This window comes from Chelonoidis abingdonii, chromosome 8 (assembly GCF_003597395.2).
Source record: "Chelonoidis abingdonii isolate Lonesome George chromosome 8, CheloAbing_2.0, whole genome shotgun sequence".
Classification (NCBI taxonomy): domain Eukaryota; kingdom Metazoa; phylum Chordata; order Testudines; family Testudinidae; genus Chelonoidis; species Chelonoidis abingdonii.
The window spans coordinates 38,906,235-38,924,484 of record NC_133776.1 but is presented as its reverse complement, the minus strand read 5'-3'; the positions used below and the strand labels follow the sequence as shown (position 1 = coordinate 38,924,484).

Genomic DNA, 18,250 nt, shown 5'->3' with positions numbered 1-18,250 from the left:
CTTCAGTATGGCTTTTGATACCATCTTGCATAACCATTTCATAAACAAAATAGGGAACTACAACCTAGATAAAGCTACTATAAAGTGGGTGCATAATTGGCTGAAAAAACATTCCCAAACAATACTTATCAGTGGTTCACGGTCATGCTGGAAGGGCATGTCAAGTGGGGTCCTGCAAGGATCTGTTCTGGGTCAGGTTCTGTTCCATATCTTTATCAATGATTTAGATAATGGCATAGAGAATACACTTATAAAGTTTGCGGATGCTATCAAGCTGGGAGGAGTTGCAAGTGCTTTGGAGGATAGGATTAAAATTCAGAATGCTCTGGACAACCTGGAGAAATAGTCTGAAGTAAATAGGATGAAATTCAACTAGGAAAAATGCAAAGTACTCCCGTTAGGAAGGAACTATCAGTTGCACACATACAAACCGGGAAATGACTGCCTAGGAAGGAGTACTGCGGAAAGGGATCTAGGGGTCATCGGAGATCACAAGCTAAATATGAGTCAAACTGTTGCCAAAAAAAAAAAAAAAAAAAAAGCAAATTATCATCTGGGATTATTACAGATTTTCAAAAACACAAATATATATTCACTCTAGTGCTTATAAGCCTCAGCAGAGTATATGGTCCAGTTTCAGGCACCACATTTCACGTGAAGGATGCGACAAATTGAGAAGTCTCAGAAAGAGCACAAATATGATTAAGGTCTAAAAATAGACCTGTGAGGAAAGGTTGAAAAAACTAGGTTGTTTAGTCTGGAGAAGAGACTGAGAGGGGACATGATAACAGTTTTCAAGTCATAAAGGTAATTGACAAGGACGACGGAGAAAATGTTTTCTTTAACCTCTCGAGGAAGGACAAGAAGGCAATGGACTTAAATTACAGACGGGCGATTTAGGTTGGACATTAGGAAAAACTTCTTAACTGTCAGAGTGGTTAAGCACTGGAATAAATTGCCTAGGAAGGTTGTGGAATCTCTGTCATTGGAGATTTTTAAGAGCAAGTTAGACAAATACCTGTCAGGGATGGTCCAGATAATAATTGGTCCTGCCTCGAGTGCAGGGGACTGAACTAGACCACTTGAGGTCCCTTCCAGTCCTGTGATCCTATAATCTGCAATGGTAGCATATATTAAGAAGCAACAATGTACTTACAGCCACTGTTTCCCACTGCATATAGAATAACCAGAGGTTTTTTCAATTTATTTTACAATTCCCCCCACCTTCCAGTGAAATAAAAGAAAAAGAAGAAAAAGTATGGAAAAGTGAGAGAACTTCCCAAACTGTACTATTTAAAAAATAATGTTATATTTCATTTAAAAAAATTTCATTAAATAATTTGAAAATTTTTTGAAGTGTAAAAAATTCATTTTTCCAAAATGCAATTCTATTTATTGACCAACCCTCTTGCTAAATAAATAAGAAAATCATACATTTGAAATTTCAATTAAAAAATCTGCATTTACAATCTGCTTGTGTGTAATACTGAATTAGAATTATTGATTCTTCTCTCGGAGAACACATGTTTTAGCATGCAGATTGCAAAACTATTACAAATTGAGACTCTGCATTTTGTGAAAACATCCCAAGAGAGCTGCTTCCCTACCCCAAACCTGAACCCCTATCCAACCCTTTGCACCCACACTGAACCCAAACCCCCACGCTACATCCTTCCCCTCCTCTCCCCTCCCCCCGGGCACAGACTCACCTCTGTCTTTCCTTATGCAGGTCTGGCAAAAGCACAATGCTTTCCTGCTGCAGTATGGGATACATACTTTGCAGAATGCCATATGAAAACACATAGTGTAGTAATGAGTCATTCAAACAGCCCGCAGGGCTCATAGGCTGCCTATGGATAGCCCTGTCTTAAATGTGTGTGGAGTGCTTATACAATAAAAACAGTCTGAATTGAAGATAACATGTTTCTCCCCTCTTTGTGATAGCCAGCTTAAATTGTTTCAATGTATGCACAATACCACAGTTTAGGACAAAATAATCAGTGCTCTGCAAGTCTTCATAACTGTTTATTCATTATAAATAGTAAATATTTACTGCACTTTTTACATGAAAGACATTTTTTTACAACATGTGTTGTTGGTAGAGGTTGCAACACAAAGATAATATTTCTTTTGTTCCATCACCTTTTAAGACCAATGTGTGAACTAATCTCTGTACTATACCTAGTCTCACTATCTCACTACTTCATAGTCCTTAATGCTAAAAGGAATGTATGTGTCCTACCTCATTCATTGTTCCAAGAATAAAGAGAAATAAATAACACTGCCTTCCATCTTCCTGTTCCTCTTAACATTTCAAAACACACATTTATTGACATTCTAAAATGTCACAACACAAACTTATGTAAACCTCGGTTCCTATTATTATTTTTTCTATATTAGCTATCACTGTATAATTTAAAAGTACATGTCAGATACAGGGACATCTCTGTTCATGTCCTGTACATCACTAAAAGAGAATGTAAACGTAATCATTTCAAATGTATTGTTTCCTGAAAATGGTCATGACTCATGAGCCAGATTCTGTTGTACTACGGACTGCACCACTTCTGCATTTTATCATAATGAAATATGTACTGCAAAAATAAAAGTACCTGCAAAAATATAGTTCTATCTACATCACTTTGGATGATCCCAAAGCTTGTGTGAGGTACACAGTATTGCACATTGTTAGGCAGTTGTGGAAATCAAAGTCACTTTGTTTTGTTGTTGTTGTTGTTGTTGTTTCCTTTTCCTTATTTGTTTCAGAACGTAACATGGATTAGGAAAACTTCACACACGCAAATTGCAAAAAAATTTCTTCATGATACACAATATCTTGTTCATTGTAAAGCAAAACTTGTATGTGACATTTCTTGACAACATGATTACAAAAGAATGATAAGATACCCATTAACTTGTTCTGGAAGTCTTTTACATCTATCCTACAGACCATGACACTTCTTCTTGATGTCAATTTCCAGTGTGTAAAAGCAAACTGTTCTCCTGCTCATGCTTCAGAAACTGAGCAGTTTTAACGATAGAATAAAGTCAGCATTGGATGTCAAGATTCTGAGTTTGCAGAGCTCAACTGTTAAGTTTTAGAATATTTTGTTTGTCCAAATCAATGCATGCTTTTTCAGCAACGTAAAAATGGAATGCTTTGTCAAGTCAGTGATTTTAAATTCTTCAGCACTTTTTATACTTGCCCACGCAGAACTGTGTTATATTTGTTTGTCTATTTTTTTATTGCTCTTGGTCTTTGTCTTCTGAACTGTTACGTCCAACATGTCCAAATGTCTATCGAAAGCAATGACGAGAGAAAAGAACAGAAGGATCCTGTATCTCTGTTGTGATTGCCCCAGATTGGGTTGCATTTTGGTGAGAAGATCCCTCCCATCCAAGCATTGGAGTGAGACCAGAAACAAGACAAGCTTTAACTTGAAGTGGACAGTTCATTTATGCAATATCTGGCTTCAGATAATGAAAGGCACCTGTAAGAAAGCAAAAGAAGTTCTTCAAGTCATGCTGTGACAACCTCACAGTAAGGGGCAATGTCAACTACAGGTTGACATTGTCATATTTAATACAAATATATCAAAGGAAAAGGACTAATATTTTTATTCCTAGGACAAGTTTGACAAAACCCTATGTATCTGGGATTATATACTATAATGATTCTTGAGCTGACCTCATTAAAAACATGTGTTTCTAATACTGGAATGCCAGTGGTTATTTCATTTTGGACAACCCTTATGTTTTACCTAATGGCAATCAGGTTTCATGTCTCAACAATTAATAACATCAAGATGTTGTTGACATCACTTCAGAAAATAATTATGCAGCAGAAATCTTGCTTGAACAATCAGTTATCTTAGCAGCAAACATAGTTCTATTATGAAGAGAAGAAAAAGTCATAGGTTAGAATCAATTCTCCCCATTTCCTTTGTTACAAGAAGAAAAATATACTGTAGCTAGACAGTTACCTTACTAAGGATATGATCCGGTCATTGCACAGCATAAATATCAAGCTGGTACTCACTTTGTCCATATTGTCCATACTGGTATCCTGTGACAGGGTCCATACTGTAACCGGTGGTGCTGTAAGTTGGTGGGCAGTAGGACTGTGATGTAGGCAGGCTATCTAAACTTTTCATATGATCTAGTCTCTGACTGCAGCTGGCTGATACAGTAGTGGTTGGTTCTAGGCCCCCAGTTAAGGGTGAGAGGGCATAATCAGTTTGAGGCTGGTGAGGTACACCACCATGGTTAGTCAGGAGGCCCATTACCTAAAATAAAACGTATAGTAACAAATAAAGGTTAAAATGCATGAAGAACTATATTTCATATACAGCTGCAAGAACAATTAGTGTCTGTTATTTAATTTCCCATGATATCTATTACTTGGTATTTAACCTGCACTTCAGGTTCCTAATTCAAATAGTTACATCATGCATCTAAATAGTAACTGATGGCTGGCATTCCAGAAAAATAATGTACAGGCATATAGGTGGGACAACAAACAAACCAACCACCTTTTATGCTCTTAAAATGTCTGATCACGTGTCACAGCTGGAATTCCTATGGATGTTTATTCATTGGGGACTTGATGATGATAAAAAAGAAAAAGAGAAAATAGATCATTGGTCACAGTCCAAGTTTTCTTATGATGCTGTTCCTCAAACACAAAATCTTCATCATGCTGTATTCTCCAACCCAAGCCATTGTGTATTCTTGATAAAGAACAGTGCAGCCAGAACAGAAATAACTGTAAAAGTAGCCACATTAGAAAAGAGTGAGGTATTTATATGGCCAATTTAAAAATGCATAATTAATTAGGGATATCTTAGGTTCCCATGTTGAGGCTCTTAAACCATACCATAGGAGCTTTGAAATGGGGTAGTACATGAAATCGAGCCCCACTGACTGCTCTAGTCAACTTGACCATATAAACAGCTCCTCTTTTCTAATGGGGCCGTTTTTTCCTAGATATCATCTCTTTATATAAATTATTTTTTCTTCTTTTTTCCCCCCATGATGTCATTGTAAACTTGTTTTCATCAAATATTTATTTTTGCTTTAGAAGAGTGGGGAAAATAATCTGTAATTATATTGATGAAAAGTTCCCAACAGAAACTAAACTCTAGGGCTGACTGAACAATGGGGCAAAATAGTTTTATTATTATTTACATTTGCCTCAAAGCCCCAGGCCTGGACCAGGACCCCACTGGGTAGGTGCTGTACAAACACACCACAAACAAATGATCCCTGCCCCCAAAAACTTATTAATTAACATTTGTTCAGCTTCAATGTGGTCGCTACATACTACAGGCAGCCCTCCAAATGCAGAGCCAGAGAAAGATCCTAGCACCCAAAAAAGTTTGTCTACTGGCTAGGGGCAGAGCACCTGTAACTCATGCGCTGCTGGTATGAAGCATGTGCTTGTCTGTAAAGAATACTAGATGTGGGTTTTTTACCCATGAAAGCTTATGCCCAAATAAAACTGTTAGTCTTTAAGGTGCCACCGGACTCCTTGTTTTTTTGTGGATACAGACTAACACGGCTAGCCCTCTGATAGAAGAAAAAGGTTACAGTGCTTGCTGTTGTCAGAGTCATGCCACAGACTCCCTAGACAATTCACTCCTAAACAACAACAGTAGTGTTTCTCTTTCTAGCTTGGCTTCAAGCCTCCAATGTCTCTTGTAATGTTTTAGAGATAAATGTAGTTAAGAAATTAACCAGAAAGTCAAGATCAGTAAAAAAAAAAAAAAAAAAGACTTTAGATTGCTTGAAAACATGTACTTGTATCTAAAAATTCAATCCTCTGGCTGGAATTTCCTATGGAAGTTCAGGGGGAGATTTTTCAAGAGCACCTAAGTGATTTAGGAGCACAAATTAATTGTACTTGTGCTGCTAAATCCCTTATTTCTGCACATCTCTTCCTTGTACTATAGCTTGATGTATGTTTCTTTTCAAAGGACTTCTGTATTTTCACAGCACATGGTAAAGACAAGCACAGCTCTGAGAACTACTCCCTTCTGCTAGCACATTTAGGCCTAATCTACACTTAAAAATTAGACCAACCTAGCTATGTTGCTCAGGGCTGTGAAAAATTTGTGCTCTACATGATGAGATTGGGATGACCTAACCCGCAATAAAGATGCAGCAACGTGGATGGAAGAATTCTTCTATCAACATAGCTATCACCAAAGCTGTGCTGCAATAGCAACTGTAGTGTAGCCCAGGGATTGGCAACTTTTTGCACGTGGCCTGCCAGGGAAATCCACTGGGACGGTTTGTTCACCTGCAGCATCAGCAGGTTCGGCTGATCGCAGCTCCCACTGGCCGCAGTTCACCGCTCCAGGCCAATGGAGGCTGCAGGAAGCGACGTGGGCCGAGGATGTGCTGGCTGCCTGAGTAAGGACCCTTAGGACTGTGTGGGTGAATGTGTTTATGCCCATCACCTTAAACTACTTCTTAAAGTAGTTCTGACTTTTTCTACTTCTGTTCTCAGTAGAAAGGGCCCCAAGATAATTTGCATCTAGGTCCAAATGTATGAACAACCCAAAGTTTGGGAGTGTTTTGATCCAGGGTTTTGGTGTGACCTATTATAGCGCTAGGGAGCCGGCTTTAAATGGGGATTTGGACCAGATTCTAAATGTCAGGTGTGCTTGTATCTAGTGTTTTAGTTCAGGCCCACCTTTAGAAGATTTACTCTTTTGCCAGCCATGTAGCCACTGAAAGCTGAAATGTACTGGTATTAGATGGGATCTCATTCCAAATTCACCATAGATTAACTCAAGTTGTCAGTCATCTGTAATCAAGTGCAGATGCACCTAATAAATCAGACGCCTTTAACCATCTTGACAACAGTGGCAGCTCTATATCTTCAAGGCTGAAACATTTGATTTTGAACAGTAATTGTCTTCTCAGAAATGTCTTCTTCAGAAGCCTTAGGAATCATCCTGCAGTTGATTAGCATCCAAATAATTAGATTTTTAGTCATGTCTGTTTGAAAGCTATAAGGGAAGTAGCCTAAAGGCAGAAGTCTCTCTTATGGTATGTGTCATGACCTTATCACCCATGCGAGGAGTTACAGGAAGGGCATGAATGACTTTCACCTAATCAATTAGAAAGCCATTAAAGATCCAATCCTGCAAGCTGCGACTTCTACTGCTCTCCATGGAGTAGATGGTGCTCGGCACCTCACAGGACGCACTCTATTACTTCCAAGTCTGGACGCTGAAGGTGAGAACCTCCACTGATATAAACCAGCAGAACCCCTCTCCCCCTACAGGGTAAATGGAGCTACACAGATTTATTCCAACAATGGGTCTGGCCCTGAATGTGTAAAACCAAATTATTTACATATTCATTATGGGCATGATTCAGCTCCCATTACAATCAACAAAAAGATTCACATTGACTTAAACGAGTGTTGGCTCAGGCCCTATGTCTTTAGAGCCAAATGCTGCAGTTCTTATTCATGCTGAATTTTAATGAGGTCAAAAATCAAGTCTTAAGGTTTTGGCCACATGCTGCATATTGTTCATGATTAAAGTAGAATAATAAAAAACAAGTGTTTGCTATGTGGCTTGTGATTTCAAGTTTGGCTTGATAAGGAATACAGGGAGTATCCTTGAACTAATACACAGCCTTTTGGTTAATATAACAAAATACAATATTCATAGTTTGTAGACAATTATATTCTAAATTCAATCTTGTTTCCAGACAAAATTTCCTTCTAATAAATAGAGTGAACTGCAACAAGGACAATAGACAGAAACATTTCATTGAGCAATTTCCACTCCCCTTCCTCAAAACAAAAACAAAAAACAAAAACAAATACAAAAAACCCTCTCCACTTTTTTACAACAAACTCTCAGCTGTGGGAATGAACGTAGTTCCACTGAAGTCAACAGAGATTCACAGTTGAGGTCATCCCTCAGTATGTATAAGTAGAAGTGACTGATAAAAGCCTTAAAAGTATGTAGGCAACACTGGGTTCATTATCAACTATTACATAAAATATATCTATTATCAACAAAATAAAGCCCATTAAACTGAGATAAAGCTTATTCCATTTAAATGAAACATTATGCCAGTTAATGTGGTTGGTATTTTAGTAGGTTGGACCCACCATAGGCATAATAAAATTCTCATGTGTTTTAATTCATTTACGCATGCCTGCATTTAATATGCTTTGTGACCATACCTGCAATTAATATGATTTATGAGAAAAGAACATGAGTAATATTCTTGGGTACAGTGATACATTTTTTTTCCCACCTTTCTCTAAATGAAAGATTTAATGAAACAGCTCAAGGAAAATTGTTAGCAGTTAACGTATTAAGCTGAGCTGACAGAATCATGAGTAAACTTTAGTGGAGTTAATGATATCCTCTTATCTGACCCTGACACATTTGCAGCATGTAATTTACAGAAGCTCTGTCCAGGGAATCTTGACAAATGCTCCTAACGATGTCAGGGCAATGTTCCATTCTAATGTAAAACAGATGTGGGTCAGATACCCTCATTCATCACTAACACAGAAAATTTCAAACTGCTTCTAAGATGAATGACATTACCTGCTGTTAACTCTTCACTGCAGAAAATCTCTGAGAATCAAAATATCACATCAAAAAAGAGCACATTTTAAAGAAGGAGAGTTTTGATGCATCAAAGAACGAAGTTAACGTTTAAAAACTCTGAATGTAAAATTTGGATCAAATTTGTTTTGATTGATCACGATCACTTTCAGCCAGACACATATATGAGACAGAGTCTACCCTAAATGGCCGGTATCATGGGAGGAGAAGGGAGAGGAATACGTTTTGTGGGAAATATTAAAATTAGTTCTGTTTTGAATTCTGTGAAAAAAGAAACTTTTTCTGGTTGTTGGGGTTTTTTTGGGTGGGGGAAGGAGTTGCAAAAGTTTTCATGACATTTTAAACAGTTTTTAATAGAATTTTTTATTGAAATTGTTTAAAATCAACAAACATTTCATTTACAGAAAACCATGTTCTTGGTAAACAAAAATGTTCAGTAATATTTTGATACAATTTCATTAAATTATGTATTAAAATATTCCACAATAATTACTGAAAATAAGAAAAGTTTGAAGATGTTGATAATTTTTTGTGCAAAGTCCTGTTTTGTGGTGGGTAACCTATTTTTCACCTGAAAAACATTTTGTGCAAAAAATTTCAGCCCATTGTATGACAGAGATAAGTTTAGCACACAGAAAATGATGAGTGTTTTAAACTGTAGAGATTAAGAGTATCAGAAGCTTCGGAGGTGAATAATCTCTTACTCTATGGCCCAAATAAAGTGAGAGATCAGTTGTAGGAATGTTTACAATCAAAAATGAATCTTATATAATATTATTTGAGGACCTGTCACATGGTGAAAATTGTCAAATTCAAGAAATGAATGTGATTAGGTCACATCTTACGTCTACATTTCAGTGTCTGTAGAAAAGGTACTACAACAAAATATACCATTTGATTATCTCATGGTTATTGAGACACAAAAATAATGCTGGCTTAAATTTTCAGACGTGACCAGCGATTTTGGGGACTTCAATTTACAGGTGGTCAGCTTATGACACTTTCAAGAGACCTAATTTTCAGAAGTGACGAGCACCTGCCCTCTGACAATCAGGTCCTCTTCAAGGTATCTTAAGTTAGGCATCCACAAATGAAAACATCCAAAGTCAGTAAGCATTTTTGAAAAATTAAGCCAATGTTATGCTTGTCTGATAGTAATTATGAGACCACAAAATTCCAACTGTTTCCATCAAACTAAGGAAACGGAATGATGAAATCAACATAAAACCCCATGTGCTTAACATCATTATTTACATCTATGGCTTTTCTCAGGCAACTCGTGCTCAGGCAAATTATACAATGTGAACAAACTGCCTCCCTAGTTAAGAAATCCAGGACTTCTGGTTCATGCCAGTTGGTCACCAGTTGAATAATGCTCGAAGCTAAGACCACTTTTGACCCACATCATGAGCTTTTGATTGGCATAGGCTCTCCTAGACTGATCCAACACAAAAAATGTATTTCTGTGGGCAACCAGATGTAGAACAATTTTATTACAGCAATTATGCATAGTAAAGGAATCCACTGTTTTTATTCATTTCATTTTAATGAGGCAATGAAAGTTTTCAACTATTTGTTCTTGACTTTTCCTATAAAAACAGAATTTAATAAAGCATCACCAGTGCATCTTTCTTCTAACTGAAAGGCCCTGATTCACTGTTTCCCAAACTTGGGAGCCGCTTGCGTAGGGAAAGCCCTTGCTGGGCTGGCTGGTTTGTTTACCTGCCATGTCCGCACGTCCGGCCAATCGTGGCTCCCACTGGCCGTGGTTCACTGCTCCAGGCCAATGGGGGCTGCTGGAAGCGGCACAGGCCGAGAGACGTACTGGCTACCACTTCCAGCAGCTCTTGTTGGCCTGGAGCAGAGAACCACAGCCAGTGGGAGCCACAATCGGCCAGACCTGCGGATGGGGCAGGTAAACAAACCGGCCCGGCCCACCAGCGGCGTCCCAAGTTTGGGAAACACTGTCCTAATTCAATAGCTGACATGTCTTGAGCTGATAAAAACCAAGTGCACTCATATAGAACACAGTCATCCAAGACAGCACCATGCCTCATTGAAACGGTTACCAAATAATTCTTTGGTTTAGACAATGAAATGTTTGGACATTCCAAGAAGCAGCTGTGAAACAGCTGTAATGTTCAATGCTGTTCAAGGGAAAGGTTGTAGTTTTACTTCAGAATATTGTTGGGTGCTAGTTAAAGCGTGAGAACTGATAAGTATGCTGGAAGGCACTGTGCCCTCTGATGCAACTGTGCAACTAACACAACCAATGCATTTACCACCGTGAAAGGACACCACATACAGTCTCCAATTCTATTAGTGAGACTCACTTTTGGGAAGTGAGGATTTAGTGGTTTTGTAGGGTGGATGGGGTGAAAAAATATATCCATCAGGAAACAGGTTACAACCACCTGCTCTTCTGGTTCTTAGTGGTTAAAGCTTTGAACAGTGTCAAGTATCAGAAGGTAGCTGTGTTAGTCTGTATCCACAAAAACAACAAGGAGTCTGGAGCCACCTTAAAGACTAACAGATGCAACTGAAGAAGTGAGGTTTTTTACCCACGAAAGCTTATGCCCAAATAAATCTGCTAGTCTTTAAGGTGACACCAGACTCCTTGATGTTTTTCTTTTAACAGTGGATATTTAAGGCTTTGCAACCTATGTGGATTTGCAAATGTAGAAAAGGAGTGGCCTGATGAACAACAACAATAAAAATATTCTTGTGTCTGGATCTGAGCCCAAATAGATTCTGAAATAGCGCTCTTTAGAAACGGGAACTGCCTGAACCACATGGATCTGGGTAAACTTTACTGCCTTTACATTTATAAAGAGAACAAGAAAAGGTCAAAGGATTCCCATGCCACACTGAAAGAGATTTTTTTCCTCAACTTATATAAAAAAAATTAAAATGATGAAATCCTATCTTTGTAATAATCAGATCTGTAGTAAGACCATACACCTTCAATTGAAAGAAACATGTTTTGACAAAGAGTCATTGCCTTACATCTGAAGAATCTGAGGTAATTGTTAATGCCATGATCTGAAAATGACATGCCAAATCAGAAAACGTCTTGAGTTCTGTACACATGCTACTCCCTAATAAATTTCAGGATTAACAAATGTTTGTCAAAAGAAAATGCACTGAGCAATTGAAATTTAATTTGAAAGGGAACTACAATATTCCAATAAATATATGCATGAAAACCAAGAAGCTGCATAATAGGCATAGCCAACACAAAATATGCAATTTACATACATTACACACTAATAATCTCAATTCTGACATTATACTTAAAAACCTCCACTGGCAGAGATGGATTTTATTTTTTTTTTGGTAAAATGCAAACAAGGACAATACTTAACACCAATTCCCTGCACTATTAATCACTGCCTTGTTTCTATAAAGATCAACCCTTTGTAAGCCTATAGCAGAGAGGATTTCTCACCACAGCCAGGTAATAATGGGTAAAACAGACTTAGCAGACCAATACTCAATCACCCTGATGAGATCTGCAGACCATCTCTTTGTTCTGAAAGTGCTGAACGCTAGGAAGACAGTTAGGACTTCCTACTCGTCTCTTTGTTTTAAACTTGCACACATAAACCTTTATCTTATTTTCCAGAGAGTGACTAGCACAGGAAGCCAGGTGTATTGGCTGCTGACATTCCATCCTTTCACACCCCCCACAAAAAATATGAAGATACGTGCGAGATTCTGGTTAAAGTTTGTTACTACAGTGAGAAAATGAACAAACAATAACAAAACTATAGCACCACAGCACCTCTTGTAATGTTTCCCTCTTTGATCTCAAATTGACTACAATGTTTGTCTTAAACCAGAAACTTAATTGTCAGTAGGCTCAGGAGCAAAAATAGAAATGGAATACCCTGCATTAAAATAAAAAGAGTTCAGAAAACTCTGGGCCAGAGTCTCGCCTGGTATAAACTGAAGTCAATGGAGCTATGGTGTTTTACATCATCTGAGAACCAGGACCTGTGAATCTTAATACCAGTCTTTGCTGTATATATCACTGGACTCTATTTACCACAAAGGATCTCTCCAGAGGGTAGTGTAATTTTTTTCTTCTTCCTTGAAATAATTCACCATAAATTCAGCTGTGTTTTGTATATACTTTTTCTATAGTGCTTGCTAGAGGGAGATAATCATAGGTGTAGACATCATCACTACACAGATTCAGTAGGATCAAAATCCCCCAGCAAGGAAACAAGCTCTTGATTTCTCATTAAAAACCTTTTCTCACTCCCAGCTCTACCAACTTAGGGCTTGTGTCTCCCTGGGAAATTTCCCATTACCCTTTCTTTGATAAAATCTTAAATGCAGAATTGGCTTTAGAATTTTTGGACAGGCTTGAGAAACAATTTTTATTGCCATCTCACTCCAGACAGAATTATTTCCTGTCCACCAGGAGCAAAGAACTCAGTGGAGGGTTGAACCAAGGATTTGGGGGAGGATTGGCAAAACTATTATTTGGGGCACATCCCCAATCTAACTGATATTTTATTTATTACCAGTGTGTGTCTGGCATCCCTGGGAGCCTCCTGCTGCAGAAGTGGAACCCAGCTGCTTGTTCCTTTCAACTCCAGCAATTAGTTTAGGGCAATTTATATCTTCAGGGTGATTCTGGCCAGCAAAAGGGATAGAGATTGACTTATGAAAACATGAGCTTCTCCTAAATCTGGAGGTCCCAGAGCCATGAGTTTAACACGGCCCAAAGGCCAGCTCTGTCTAAATATTTTTTGCCATGCTGTCTGAGGGTCTTCTTCAGGATTTGTTTAACTTGAAACATTTTCATACTGAGGCCAATAAACTTCCAAAAGCTCTCTCCACTTGAATGGATGTGACTGAGCATGTTCAAGTGATGAATAAATGACATCAGCACTCTCTTCTGTTGACCAACTTTCCTCTATGGCCCATGGTAAAGGTGCAAAGCAGAGATAGAAATTCTAAGCCAGGGATCGGCAACCTTTGGCATGCGGCCCACCAGGGTAAGCACCCTTGGACGCCGGGCCAGTTTGTTTACCTACGGCGTCCACAGGTTTGGCCAATCATGGCTCCCACTGACCACTGTTTGCCATCCTAGGCCAATGGGGCTGGCGGGAAGCGGTAGCCAGCATATCAGTCGGCCCACGCTTCTTCCTGCAGACCCCCATTGGCCTAGAGCGGTGAACCGCAGCCAGTGGGAGCCGCGATCAGCCAAACCTGCAGCCATGGCAGGTAAACAAACTGGCCCCGCCCACCAGGATGTTTTTCCTGGTGGGCTGCTTGCCAAATGTTTCCAATCTCAGTTCTAAGCACTGGGATGAGGAAAGGCAGGGGAATGCTAAGGAGCACAGATCAACTTTCATAATATGAAGACAATTGTGACCGCTGAATCAAGGCTGGGTTCCAAGAATTGGAGATCACAGAAACTATTTGTGTCTGTTTTATTCGTTTTAAGATCTCCTTTTGAATACAGGATGGTCACAATAAGATATTGGGTGTGAAAACTTGTCCCACCAATTCCTTTTGGTAATGATCTCACTTTACCAAAATGTCACAGGACTTCTTCAATGTAATATTTAACTTTCATATCACATTGAACAAAAGCTTTTTGAAAGAAAAAAAATTACACTAAAAATGGCATTGAAAACTGCCTCTGATGGATTAATTCAGAACCCTGGAAAGATTTTTATGTCTAAATTATGGAAGCCTTGCACACTACGAATCTGGTCATTTAAAAGAATGAAACCACTAGTATAATGTCATGCCTTTTGTTGGAGATTGCATTTAGAAATTAGGATTCTTCAGAACAAAATTCATTAAAGTCTTGTTGGAAGTACATCCATTTGTTTTTATGTTGGTATTTTTCTACTGAGGTTTTAAAGCCACAAAGTTTTGTATTCGACTATGTGCTATAGGAATCTATGAAACTTAATTACATTTACTGTTACAAAAAAGGGTTTATGAACTTTTGCCTTTAGGCAAAAATGTTTATTTCATTGCCTTTGCTATTCATTCTTTTCAACTCCGATGCCTTTGAACTTTTCAGCTGCACAGAGTTATCACCGTTATGCAGGAACCAGGAACTGTATTCCCGAGATGCAAACCACAAGTTGAAGAAAATGAAGGAGGCAAAGATATACGAGTCGTTATTTTGGCCACCCTTTGTGCCATTAAAATCTCATTTTCTGCCTATTAGAATGCCCTCTTACTGCTTAGGCAGTGGTGATAGTCAGTGATTAGTGTGTAATTGAGTATAATTGTCTTTTCACTTTTCATTTGTGTCATTCTGAGCTTCTCTCTGTTTTTCTAACCACTGAGAGGAAAAAAGGGTAGAAAGATGATAAAGCTGTTAAAACTCTCACTCTCAGCCCTGAAGAGATTCCTGATTGTAATTACAGATTGCATCCCCTTTGTGACATTTCTCAGAATTTAGTGGACAGCTCTTCCAAACACCTGGGCGAAGCTCACACTAATAAACTAAAGTACTGTATATTTAAGCAATTGCTAATAATGTCAACTGCAGACAGATGCCACTTGTAGGAAATTTAACCAACCTTTTGACACTCAATTATCAAGGCAATTTATTAACATGATCTCCTAAGAAAAGCTTACGCAAATTAGAAAAACAATTATGGCATTTGAGCATTTATATATTTCCCAAGAATGGTAAGTCTCTTAATTTATGTATTTATAACTTGATTATAGCTCATCTCAATGTGTACTGCTCATCAGCTGCGCCTCTCCACTATAACTTCTCTGCTGCTTCTAGGGCCATTTTGTAAAACTCCTATAGTCTCTTAAAAGGGCATTGTATTCATAAAAAGCTGATTAGACAAGACAAGATCACCCTTGTTGAACTTTCTTTGCCTAGGAATGGATCTCAAGGAAAATAGTGACACAGTATAGATGCTTGATAACTGAATGTAAACATGAAGTGTGCACAATTACTTTATAAGTCACATGAAATGTGATAAGCTATGAGATAAGCTATGAGTTTTGATGCAGCGAGTAGGAAAAAAAGGAAGCTAGCAAACTGAAATCATATGGCTTGTATAAAGAATACATTATGGTTTAAATTTGGCAATTCATTATACTATGGCCTCGGGGAATAGATTCTTTGGTTCTGGTATACAGCAAATCCTCTGTCTGAAAACACAGGACTGACCTGAGGTGAAAGGCCATTGCCAATGGCAGGGTTCATGGGATTTGAGGGCCCGGATGGAGGCACAAAGCTGTCTGTATAGCTGGAAAATCCATGCCTGGTGCTGGGTAGGCAATACGCAGAGCTGCTCTCTGGATTTGAAGGGAGGTTGCTTTGGTGTACAGTGCTTGGAGGAAGCGGCTGAGGTCTGTGGACTGTACTGCTTGGATCAGACACAGCTAGAAGGGAAAGGAACACATTTATACATTTTCCACATAGTTTTCTGACATAACAAATTCACTGTGTACAGTTCAACACCGAGAAGAACTGATCAGGCCTTGTAGGTAAATATTAGTCAAACCAAAGGTGAATATTTAACATTACTCAATATTTAACTGGCCAAGAGGGAAAAAAAAACATGAAACAAAACATGACATAAGCCTCTGTCAGACGTACATGACACATTTACATTGTGAAAGTTACATACAGATGTGATTCTCACATGATGCTTAATGGGCATATGCTCTTCTAATGGACAGGATATAGTCTTTCCTCCCAGTTCATCAGTAGGAATTCAGCCCAGGTTGGTAGTGACTAGTAATTAGACAAGTTGGGGTGGTTGCAAAATTTCCCTGGTCAGATTTTGGTTTGGTAAAACTGTCTGCCACTGGTTTGGATTCAGATCTCATTTTAATCAAATCACTGATGTTTAGCAGGTAGGAGACTTAGATAAAAAGTTGCAGATTTCTCCCACTTCTACAATAGACAAAGCTTTTGGAGGCAGGAAGCTGGTTTTATAATACCCTATCGGACAGGTTTTGCTTTGAAAGATCAAAATCAAGAGTAGTATGTATCTAAGTTCCATTTTCCCCAAACCATCGATAAGTTTGGGACCCCCTCTTTAGTAGCAACTGGAACTTATCATCATCTGATGGCTATTCAGTACACGTGTGAGGTGGTTGGCGACTTCAGTCCAATTCCTACTGGACACATATCAGGCATAAAAATTTCCAGTTGGCAGCTGTCACTAGCAACAGAGAAGATTGAACGAACATAGTGATCCTCCACCATGCATTGGGACATGGCAGAGTTGAGACATAAAGGTGGGAGAGGATGAGAACATTTGCACAACCCCTGCCAATGCTGTACCTCTCTCAGGGATAGGGGACTTCAGTCTCCAAGCTAAGGCTGTCAGTCTGGCACTGGCACCATTCATAGGCAATCGGGCCACAAGCTAGTGAAGCCAATGGGAATAGTCATATGTTCAATGTAAGAGTTTTGCTGGCTTGAGGCCTGCATTCATCCAAAACATTTTCAAACTCTGAAGAATAGAATGTTTCTAAAATGGGTTTACATAGAAAACTACTGATGATGCTGTTTAAATGAAACATCTGCCCCCTACTGTACCTTGTGGTATAGAGGTGGGTTGATAGGAAGGCTCAGATAGCTGGTATGTTGGCAAGGTTGGCATGGCAGTGGGTGGGAATCCTCCTGGGATCAGGTGGTTGAAAGCCATCAGTTGGTTGGCCCCCGCCTGTTTCCTCCATCTAGCACGACGGTTACTAAACCAGACCTACAAATATTTTAATTAGGTACATTTGATTTTGTACATTTAACATAGACACATTAGAAATAATGGTACTTTTTAATGTATTTTGCATTTAAAAAGAAGCTAAAAGCTCCATATCTACCACACAAGTCAATTTTCATGGCAATGAAATAAGTCCATGGCAGAACATTACTTGATCTAGTGGCCTGAATACAAGACTGAGAATCAAGAACTCCTACACTCCAACTCCATGTCAGGTACTTCCTCCTCTGCCAATTCACTTAAGCTACTATTTTCAAACTGGGGTGATTAAAGTTAGGTACCTATAGCCATATGGTGACAACTAAATAAGTCTCACGAGCACGTGCAATTCCCCCTTATTTAGATGCTTAAATATATATTTACGTGCCTAACATGACAGATGTTAGTCTTGCCATTTAAGACACTCTTAGAAGGCACTCAGATGCTATAGCGATGAAGGCAGTACAATAACCTATACAGAATAGAACTTTAAACATGGAATGTGAACACCACAGGCCTTTGTACACAAATTAAATCAGTCCCTCCTAGCAGCTTTTATTCACTCTCGTATGCACGCAGCACCTCACCCTAACACTCCATAGCTCTGGATCATATTTTCACATAGAACCATTCTTGAAATAAGTTTCCAGTGCGAGACACAAGCCAGCTATTATTTAGGATTAGCTATGCATATCTTATCTAGAAATCTACTTTTCTTCAATAAACACAGTAATTCCAGACAAACCATCTTCAATTCATGTTCCAAGTTCTCCATGACCGACTTACAGTGGAATACCAGCGAGAAATAACAAGCAGGATCTTGTTACTTAGTCAGAAATATATTGTATGTTATGAGTTATGACAAATGCAGTTCTCTTTTATGGTTAAAAAATGTAACGGGCCAGGGCTGATGTGACTTTAGTGAAG

The 18,250-nt window shown here is 38.7% G+C and overlaps 1 protein-coding gene across 4 annotated transcripts in view; it reads right to left on the bottom strand.

Moving 5' to 3' along the window:
* Window positions 1-3,131: 3,131 nt before the first annotated feature.
* The window catches only part of PAX3 (paired box 3), a 104,426-nt gene continuing 89,307 nt past the window's right edge, over window positions 3,132-18,250 (bottom strand). For all 4 annotated transcript variants that reach the window (XM_032803603.1, XM_032803599.1, XM_032803602.1 and 1 more), the window contains 4 exons: window positions 17,161-17,326; window positions 15,778-15,992; window positions 4,040-4,286; window positions 3,132-3,491 (listed from right to left, as the gene is read on the bottom strand). In XM_032803603.1, coding sequence (XP_032659494.1) covers window positions 3,457-3,491; window positions 4,040-4,286; window positions 15,778-15,992; window positions 17,161-17,326 — 663 coding nt within the window. In that variant the 3' untranslated portion in view covers window positions 3,132-3,456. The remainder of the gene's footprint in view (window positions 3,492-4,039; window positions 4,287-15,777; window positions 15,993-17,160; window positions 17,327-18,250) is intronic.